This window comes from Pipra filicauda, unplaced genomic scaffold (assembly GCF_003945595.2).
Source record: "Pipra filicauda isolate LSUMZ 115617 unplaced genomic scaffold, ASM394559v2 scaffold1507_size11209_pilon, whole genome shotgun sequence".
Classification (NCBI taxonomy): domain Eukaryota; kingdom Metazoa; phylum Chordata; class Aves; order Passeriformes; family Pipridae; genus Pipra; species Pipra filicauda.
In genome coordinates this window covers 1,439-11,208 of record NW_024103993.1, presented here as the reverse complement: position 1 = coordinate 11,208, position 9,770 = coordinate 1,439, and the positions used below count along the sequence as shown (strand labels likewise).

At 51.9% G+C, this 9,770-nt stretch overlaps 1 protein-coding gene across 2 annotated transcripts; it reads right to left on the bottom strand.

Moving 5' to 3' along the window:
• Positions 1-3,326: 3,326 nt before the first annotated feature.
• Positions 3,327-8,995, bottom strand: LOC114000271. Of its 2 annotated transcripts, none has more exons than XR_005562653.1 (4): positions 5,953-6,050; positions 5,724-5,839; positions 4,464-4,694; positions 3,327-3,366 (listed from the first exon to the last, which is right to left on the bottom strand). XR_005562653.1 is itself a non-coding variant. In XM_039378925.1 (4 exons), the coding sequence occupies exons 1-4, from the start codon at positions 8,927-8,929 to the stop codon at positions 3,360-3,362; spliced, it is 603 nt and encodes a 200-aa protein (XP_039234859.1). In that variant the 5' UTR covers positions 8,930-8,995; the 3' UTR covers positions 3,327-3,359. The 2 variants fall into 2 exon arrangements, 1 of the variants encoding a protein (XP_039234859.1); XM_039378925.1 differs by lacking the exon at positions 5,953-6,050 and adding an exon at positions 8,681-8,995.
• Positions 8,996-9,770: the final 775 nt, after the last annotated feature.

Below are 9,770 nucleotides of genomic sequence, written 5' to 3'. Positions count from 1 at the left end.
GCTACAGACACTTAGTCCAGCTTACCACTGCTCCCAGTCTCTGCAGCCCCCCCAGCCAGGGGCTGGGAGGCCCCCGAGGGCCCAAAGGGCTCCGAGCCCCTTCCTCGTGGTCTCACAACAACCAAACCACAACCCTTCTCTTCCGGTGCTTGGGACATGCTTTCATCTTGCAGGAGCCCCCGTTGGGCAGAACTTCAAAACTTCCAGGGGTTTCCACCCCTGGGGGTCTACCACTTCTCTTGGCCTCGGGGGGAAAACAAGGTCCAAAGCACTCCAGAGCACTGCCCAAGTATTCCTGAGACTGGCAATATGACAATGGAGCTGCATTAAATGCTTCAGTCACAAACCTATTGCCTAGAGCAGCTTCCAGAAAGACCAATGTGTGCTATCCACAGCTCTAAAAAGCAAAGTGTTATTGCCCTGGCAGAGTTAAATTGAAGCAATTTTGTACATAAGAATGATGCACTGATTTAAAATTATCACTTATTAGTTTGTTCTTGTTTCACAACAATGCCATATCTATGGGCAAAGGAGGCTTCGGGCTTGAGGAGATGCCTGAACTATCAATCCCATAGGATTAGCAATTTTAAATGAAGAAAAAAGTTGCAAGAAAAGGTAATTTCAGGCTTCGAAAAGAACTTTCATTGATTTCCAAAGTTTGGACCCCAGAACCATCAGTTCAGAATCTTACCCAAATGGTGATGTCACCAATACATTTTAAAGCAGCCTTCAATTAGGTTAAATAAAGAAAACAGAAGCCGATGAAGAGAGCTCAGTAAGAGTTTCTATTTCTAGATAAAGATTGTTTTAAATGCATAATCAAATTTGCTAATTGTAAGATGTGATACACATGGCCCAGTTAATAGGCAATTAGTGAGGGTTTTGTACTGCTCAGGATGTTATTGTGAACAGTCAGCACAAAGATAATGTTATAAAAGAGTTGGTCTATAACTTTGACTCCTCACTGAAAAAGGACATATTTTGCATCAGTCCTACTCGGTAACATTTGCTCTGGGCTGCCACAGCATTTGCTTTTCTTATAAAATGTTTCATCTGCCTAAATTCCAAAAATCCTTTGTCAGTTTTCTTAGCTCAAATGAGCACACAAGCAAGGGAAGCACTCAGGGAACATTTCTGATGTTTACACTCTCTCAGTCAATGGTGCTGTAACTTAAGTCTCAGCTTAAGCCATAACAAGGTCTTGAAGAAAGCTCAATTGTATGGGTGTGGAAATCTGGAGCAAAGAGAGAAGAAACAAAAATTAGGTTAGTCTAACTGTTTCTTGTAAAGGACAAAAATATCTTATTCTTCCAGACCTCTTTCTCACTCAATCACAGGGAGATGTGCAGACTGAAACTTGATCAGACAGAAGAAGGGTTAAGAGAGCATTGATTCCATGTTTATGCAGATTTGTTCATCTTCGCTGAAATGAATTCTGAGGTCTTTTTGACATGAATAAGGTAGAGTTTGATAGAATTCAGCAGTCATTTGAGTTTCAATAAGTAACTTTCTGTCTTGTCACTTCACTATCTAATCTTAACAGCATTGTCATCTTACCCTGGCACAGCAGGTCGGTTCTTTGATATTAAACTAGCAAGTTAAACAAGGAGCACAAAAACTAAGCCCTAATATTTCGTCTAAGGGTCTAAGAATTGCAAAGCTTTCTCAAATAGCTAAAGACCACTACAAAAATCATGCTATGAAGTTAAAGGGGAAAAGGTCTTTTTGCAAAAAAATTTTTTTTTTAAAAAGAAAGCACAAGAGAATTATGTTTTCTCAATCAGAACAAAATTCTATCTCTTTGTGGCTTCTGTAAACTAGACTTATCTTTCCCTACTCATTCTCATTAGACATGACATTTGAAAAATAGACACAACAAATAGGAATGTCTAGAGATGTCCAAATCTGGGAAGTGCACATGGTAAAGTACCACACTAAAAGACCTAGAACACTGCAGTGCAAGGAACAGTACAGACTCTTACAGACTTCAGTGTCTCTAGTTTATACAAGCATTCTTGCTACTAGAATCTCAGATAGAGTTTAAAGAGCTAAGAGAAAAAAAAAAGAACAAGAAAAAAATGTCCTTATTTTTGGAGATAATGCTTATTCTTAAAATGTTGTAACACAAATGTAGTATAACCTGATCTTAACCCATACTGAGTAATTATAGGTTTAGCTTCGTACAGCATCTTCTCATTTCATGTTGAATGGCTCCTGTTGTCTCCCCCATCTGTTCGAACTGGGAATGCGTCAGGAGTTCACAACTACAGTTTTCCTTGATCAGAGCATCTCACAGAACCTCTTTCCATCTCTGCTCCACACTGCTCACTGTCGCCAGCCCCTGATCTCGCAAACAGCAGAGACACAGCAACACGACCAATGTGATCAAAGCAAGGTCCAAGTTATTCTTTCAATCAGTTCCCTTGGATACAGTTTAGTTTGCTCAGGGTACATGCTCACAATCAGAGGATTGCAGAGCTCAGGCTGGGCACGTGTCTCATGCTCTCAGTTTATTGCATCTGAGGCTCTGTCCATGCGACCTGAAATCATCCTTGGCATAGAAACCTCTTTCTAACTAATCTGCTTTGAGGGGTTTTTCCTAGATCTGCAGGTGTACTTTTATCTCTAGGTTCCCAAGGTTTTCTTACTATAAACATCTTACGCTCTCAAACCTTATCATTAGACACCCAGCTAACAAGTACAACCATCCCATATTTTCACACAGTCTCTGAGTACAAACAATACACACCTGTCACTTCCATGGCAAGCAAGGCCTAGAGAGGGCAGGAAAAACTGTTCAGAGAAATCTCTCTGTTCCAGACACATCTTACCACACATGCAGAGGGAGCAATCCAGAGTCCAGCCCGTCCCACCATTCCCAGGGAGGCAGTTCAGGGGCTGCCTGGGGCTCAGGGAGGAGTCACGGGGCTTCTCTTCTTCCTGCCTGCTTGCCCCAGTTTCTCCTGCAAAAGCAAAGCTTTCTTGGCTTTCCTTGCTCAAGGACATGCAGCCAAGGCCATCTTTGCAATCTAATCCTGGAAACTGCTCCAGGTTGTCAGTTCAGGGGTTCTCTCAGGTCCTGCACTAATCAATCCCCTTGGCCATTGGTTTCCTTGGCAGGTTCTTACATTCACCTTCTACAAGCAAACCAGGAGGAGCAAATTCAGCTGTTCCTGCAACCAATCCAAGCTGCCATTCTGATTTTAAAGGATACTGGCTTGGCCTTACCAGGAGAGATCCCACACCAGGGGTAATACCTACAGGTTCTGCCCTCCTCCACTCTCCTGCAGTTCCACTGGCCCACACCACAGGAACAGCTGCAGCTGCCACTTCAGTCGGGGCCTTGCTGCTGACAGGAGTTATTCCCTGCACAACAGGAGCTGCTGCTTGGACACATTGACTTTCAGCAATTACAGTTTCAATATTCCCATTTTCAATTTCATTTCTAACTCAACTTTTCCACACAATCTCTTCCTAGCACAGGTTTGGGGGAGTTTGGCAAATAGAGAAACTGAGGAATTCCCCAATGTTTTCCCAGTTTAACCCCTGTCACACCAATCACCTGAACACGGCCAGCCCTTAATTCTCCCTCTCTTGGGTTAAGGACTGAGGAAGTTGGACCTGTGTCTGAGCAGGACAGGTGCAAACCAAATGCTGGGGACTGGAACATACACCTGGCACTCCTGCAGCTCTCACAGTCACATTCCAGAGAAAACAGCCAATTGGACCCTCCCTGCTCATTTCTTAATCCCAATCCCACACTTCTTTGGCACTTGGAGCACCACTTTTATCACCCAATTGCAGCCCATTAGAGAGCTCCCTGTCTAGCAGGGACAGGGACCCCTGGGATACTCTCAGCAATGCCTGAATCCATGGCAGGGACCTTGCTTTGAGCTCCCCAGGGCCGGGCACCCCGAGGATCTCCCCGAAGAATCCTTTCGGTGCGCGCTGGAGTCCTCGGGGTGCCCCAACCCGGGGGGCACCCACAGCACTGTCCCTACAGGGGGGCCAAGTTGGTCCTAAACTGCAGGGGGATCTTGCCTGTGTCCCAGACTGGTCCGGGGATCTGAGGCCCTTCCCGAGAAAATCTCGGTGCCGGCGTGAAGGGCCAGAGATCCCTTGGAGCCACGGGAGAGCAGGCACAGAGTCCCTCCTGGGGGGCAATTCTGCTGCCTGAAATCAGCTCTTCAGAGAAACCTCTAACACTCAGCTGGTGAGTTTTAGAAGCCAGGCATTCCTACACACCGTAAGATATTTTAAGAGTTTACTGAGTGAAAAAGCATAAAGCTTTTATCAGGGACACCTGACCTCCCACAGACAGCTCCTTTCCCCTTTCACTACAAAATTACTTCCATGGTATCATTTAATACCAAGTGCCCAGGAACCCCGGACTGTGCTTTCCAGAACAGAAAATAAGCAGAGGGAAGGAGCTTTGCACAAGTGTAACAGGCTCCAGAACACACCTGACTTTAGTTCTACTCTTTGTGTTCAAATACAGCAGACAAAAGCTCCAGCAGGAGAGCTGGCACATGACCCATGGAACCCTGAAAGTCCCTCTCACGAGGGCTGGAGGAAAATCACAGCTGTGCCAGTCCCTTGTGCCTGCAGATGCCTGGGGATCCTCTCCATCCACCTCGTGCTCTCCCAACAGCAGAAAGGGTGACCTCAGGGACACGGTGGCACTCGACATCCTGCTGAGAGAGCAAGGAAACCTTTAGCATAAAGGGGAGTTGGAATCTAAAGCTTCCTTTGCTGGGAGCTTTGTGCAACCAAGAAGGGGAAAATTTGCATCTCCTTTGGTACAGGTGTCAACAGGGGCTGAGACTTTTTGCCTTTTTCAGACAACTGTGCCCCTTTTGGCTCCCTGGCAGCTCCAGTGGCACCAGAACCCCCTTCCTGCACACCCACGGCTGTCACACACAGGCACCCACACACCTTTGCTCCAGCCCACACGGGGCCAACATTTCCTCCCCCTGCACATCCCAAGGGCAGTAGTTTTGCTAGAGAGCACAGTGGGATAAACTGAGAAAATGATTCGAGCTGATTAAGAGAACACAGTGTAAGGTCACTATGACCTGAAGAGAAAAGAAAAACAAGCCATAAAACTTAATTGGGCCCCTTTAAAGAGATAAAACAGGTTACCTCCCTTTTACCTTGTGTAGGATTTATAGTGAGAGAATTTTGTTTAGTTAGCTAGATAATAGCACCTTTCTTAAAATTTATAACTTTGTATAGATAACAAGCGAACACCTGCTGAAAGTCTGATTTAACAATGTGTAATGTTTATACTCATGTACCTAACAATGTGTAATGTTTAGACTTACGTATAATGAATATTCATGTAGTAGCTGGAAATAAATGTAGAACAAATGTCTCCTTTGGGTGTGACAGGCGTTGGGAGTTGTTGAACCCCTTCCCTGATCACCCAGCGCTGAATTTGCTTTTATCATATAATAAATTCTGATTGGAAATTACCCGATTGGGTTTCTATTTCTCACAACAGCAACCCCCCTGTCCTTGCAGACTGCCTCCCTGCAAAACAGGAATCATTTTTCCTGGACCCTTCTCCCACAGTCAAGGGCTTTTCAAACTGCTGCCGTGCCACCAAACCTGCTCAGGGTCCCTCCCCGCTTCTGCCTGTCCTTGCATTTAAAGGCACGGGCACATTCTACCTTCCAACAGCAAACCCAGCTCCTCCCTGGCAGTATAAGCCCTGCTCTTACCTGGACAGACTCCGGGCTGGGCACAGCTGTGGCTCATGGAGCAGCTTCCCAAGGCCCTTCTCTCTCCCCGCAGGAAGCACAACTCGCCTCCGCACCAGGGGAAACCACGAGCCAGGCTGCAAATGGACACAGAACGAGCAAGAAGCATTAACGCAGCACCAAAAAGCCCGGCCCCCGCTGCCCAGCACAAGGCGCCCCTAAACGCCCCCCGGCTCCCCCGGTCACAAACCCAGCGGCCAAGGCGCTCTCCCCTCCGCAGCCCGGGCAGCAGCGGGGCCGCACCCTCAGCCCTCACACGCAACCGCCCGCACCCGCCCCGCCGGCCCTTTATACCGCGGGCCGGCAGCGCTGCCCAATCAGCGCTCGAGCGCCGCCGCCCAATCCCAGCCCGCCCGGCCCTGCGGCCCCGCCCCGCCCGCTCACCCGGCCCCGCCCCTCGGCGCGGCCCCGCCCCCGTTCCCTCAGCGCGGCTCCCGCCGGGGCCGGGGAAGGGCGGTGGGAGCTCCGCGGTCACGGCCCGGCCGGGAGCTCTCCCGGGACAAGGGGAGCGGGGCCTGCGGGGACAGCGGCCTTCTTGGGGACGGGCAGGGCGGGCCGGGGGGCGGGGCCGGCGCGAGCTCTGTCAGAGCAAATCTGGTCATTCCCGTGGATCTGTCTTCGAAACTGCGGGATCGTAGCGTTTTCCAGGAAACAGTAACGAGGGCAGAGGTGAGGTCATAGGCTTCCAATTCGAATGATTTGGTGGACATAAGAGTCATCCTTGTATGTTTTACACTCCCCCTTTTCTTTCCGGAATAATTTAAAAATTATTCCTTTTGAAGTTGGAGAGGAAGCGATGCCAAACGAACGGCAGGGAGAGCTCACAGAATCCTCGTGGGAATCCTCACGGAAACCTGGCGTGGTTTGGGTCTGAGGAGCCCTCAAGGATGCTCTCGTTCGGGGACACCTGCCCCAGGCAGGGACAGCCCCGCTGTGCCGGGTGGCTCCGAGCCCCGTCCAGCCTGGCCTTGGCCACTTCCAGGGATGGGGCAGCCACGGCTCCTCTGGGCAAGCTGTGCCAGGGCACCTCCCGACCCTCCCAGGGAAGAAGGTCTTCCCCATGTCCAATCTCTCCCTTTCTTCTCTGCAGGCACGGGGCTGCAGCGCTCGGGGCCGCCGGGCAGGGCAGGGGCGGGGACCGGCCGGGGCGGGGGGTGCGGTGGGGATGGGGGGGGGTGGCCGCCTTCCCCGGGCTTTCGAGAGAATAATAACGAAGTTTAACGACAAAATAAACATTTAAAAATACAACAAAGAACGCGTTCAACCCGAACAGTTTTCTGCAGGAGGCGGGCTGGGACGGGGAATTGTCTCCAAGGCGGCCCAGGATCGGGGCGGGCTCTGCGGCGGGGACGATGCCGCTGCCGGCCGGGGAAAGGCACCTTCCCCCCACTGCCAAAAAGCTGGGAAGGGATAACCTCTGCCTGCAGCTGCCTGGAGCTGCTGTTGGCCCTGGGCTTTCTGTGCCCCTCGTGGCCACGGGCTGATGGCAGGATCGCTCCAGCCCTGGCACAGACGGGCTGAAGGCGAGCCCGGGGTCTGTGCGGGGCAGGGCTGCCCCTCGGCCCCTGAGCGCGGGGGTGTGGAGGGAATGGACCGGCCGGGCTTTGGCAGTCTGGCCCCCAGAAAGACTGTGTGACCTCTTCCAACAGGGGAGGACTGAAGCAAGCGGGGCCAGGAAGAACTGGAGTTTCTGGGGAATAAAAGCTGGAAGTATCCCCCTGAAAATCCCCCCGGGTGGTCACTGGTCTGACTTGCACAGCCCGGTGGCCTTGGCCAGGAGCGGTCCTGCTGGAAGTGCCTTTGCCCAGGCTGTAATTTTAATTTCCATTGGGTGCTGGCAAAGCCCCCCTGGGTGAGCCCCAGTGCCTGGCAGGAGCAGAGCGGGCTTGCAGGGTACTCATTGCAGGCGTTGTGTTTAAGGGAAGGGCAGGGGAGCCTTTCTCTGGCCCAGAGGAGCTGCAGTGTTTCCCTCTCTGGAAGAATAAGAAATAAAAAAATAAAAACCAAAGGAGAAAGAAAAGAAAATGAAAAATAAAGAGAACAAAAAATAAACGAAATAAAGAAAAAAATAGAAAAGAACATTAAAAAAAAAGGCAAGAAAACTAAAAAGGAAATAAAATTAAATAAAAGAGAAAAAGAAACCCTTCTTGGGTGCCCCGTTTACTCCCCGCCCCCCCGGCCCCGCCCTCCGCCCCGTAACTTGGGGGTCACCCCTAAACTGTGAGAAGGGGCCCCCAAAACGTGGGTGGGGGAACCCCAGGGAGCCGCAAAAGCGGAGGGGGAGCCGCGAAACGTCAGGGAGGGGCCCCGGAACAGCGGGCGAGGCGCGCGCAGTGAGAGAGGGGAGCCGGAACGTCGGGGGGGGGGGGCAGCCAAGGTGGCGACGCCGGCGCATGCGCAGTCCTTGGCAAGACGCCGGCGATCACGCGGTAATTAAGGGCGGCCGGGAGGGGGACCGGCGACGCATGCGCAGTGGTTCTCGTGCCGCTGCAGCGCTCCCCGCTCAATTTAAGAGCCGATTCCGGCGGAACGGCGGGACTTGTGGTCTTCCGTCTCTCCCAGGGTGTGCGTGGGGGGAATAACGTGAAGATTTTTGGGGCGAAAGCGCAGAAATTAGCGAGAGACGCTAATTCGGATAAAGTCGGGTACCGGAAGTAGAGACCGACCGGACTGTTTTCGACGGCGCACCACCAAAGATGGCGCCCTCTCGGACCGAAAGTCGTCCGAGGCTACCCAGAAAGAAAGATGGCGGCGCCAGGACCGGAAGTCCTCCAAGGCCGTACAAAAAGATGGCGGCCCCAGCCCGGAAGTTCGTCCCTAACCCACAGTAAAGATGGCGCCGCCAGGACCGGAATTTAGTCGAAACCACACTAAAGATGGCGGTGAGAGGCCCCCCTTGCTTCAGAGAGGCGTCCTACCTGTTCCCTGACCTCCGCCCCGACCCGGATCCCCGCCCCGCGCCCGCAGCGCCGTCTCGCCGCGCCGCTTCCCGCTGTGGGGACAGGGCGGGGCGATCGGCGGCGTAGGGCGCGGGCGGCAGGTTCGTGGGCGGCAGCAGGCACCGGCGAGGGCAGCCCCCTCTCGGCGGTCCCTCCGTGCCCTGGAGATGCTGTGATGCTGTTTAGGTAATGCTGATTGTGTTTCCCCCACTTTGGCAACGCGGTCATTAAAAAGAGAAAAATAACAAGTCTGTGGCCATGCCCTGCACTTGGGAGCTTGCAGGCTCTGGATTAAACTTGGCTCTCTAATGTTAAAACTGTGCGCGAGGGTCGGTGCCCGATCAGGGCCAGCGGCGGGGCCGGACGGGGCCGGCCCGGGGGTCCCTTCCCCGCGGGGTCGCAGCCGCGGGACCCGCCCCCGCCCCGCGCGGCCCCGCCCGGCGTTGGGGGCTGCGGCCGCTCCCGGCGCTGCCGAGGCTGCCGGGGAGGGACCGGCCTGTGCTGGGGGCACGGGGGTCGTTCCTTGTGTTGCCAGTGTATTTTGGTGCTGAAAAAAATCTCCGGAGCAGTTAATTAGGGGTGAGATAAGAAAGGGTTTATTTGCCAAGGCAATAGGTGATATAGACGCGCGCCGGCCGTGCCCGAGAGGTTACATTTTATAGCATTATCCATCCAATCCCAGATGTGTCCACCCTTTGGCCCTTCCTCTGGTCCGCCCCGGGCCCTCCCCCTGAGAATTGGGTCTGGGGTCTTTTTGGGACCACTTACTTCATCATCTTCAACTTCATCAGAGTACAAAGGGTACATTGTTACCTAGTTTTTGACCGTACTCTGTGGTTTAGGCCCTGATACGCTGTTCTCCAAACAGTCTAGGCCTTTGCCTTGACAAAAGACTAAACACTGCTACTGGATTCAGGGGTAGGTTGATATAGAAGGCATAGAATGGGGTAAGAGGGTTAGGGAATGTGTAAACAAGGGAAAGGAACAAGGCACAAAGGGGTTTCTGCTTTTAAAACCTACCTATAAAATTTATAAATCTTACAAATATTAGAAAAATAAAAAAACCATT

What these genes read in the sequence shown, in the direction of transcription:
- LOC114000271 (XM_039378925.1), bottom strand. Translation starts at nt 8,929, where the DNA reads ATGACCGCGTTGCCAAAGTGGGGGAAACACAATCAGCATTACCTAAAC. An exon ending in GGGCGGAGGTCAGGGAACAG is followed by an intron (nt 5,840 to 8,680) that starts GTAGGACGCCTC and finishes GTCCATTTGCAG; the next exon opens with CCTGGCTCGTGGTTTCCCCT. An exon ending in CCAGCCCGGAGTCTGTCCAG is followed by an intron (nt 4,695 to 5,723) that starts GTAAGAGCAGGG and finishes TTGCTCTCTCAG; the next exon opens with CAGGATGTCGAGTGCCACCG.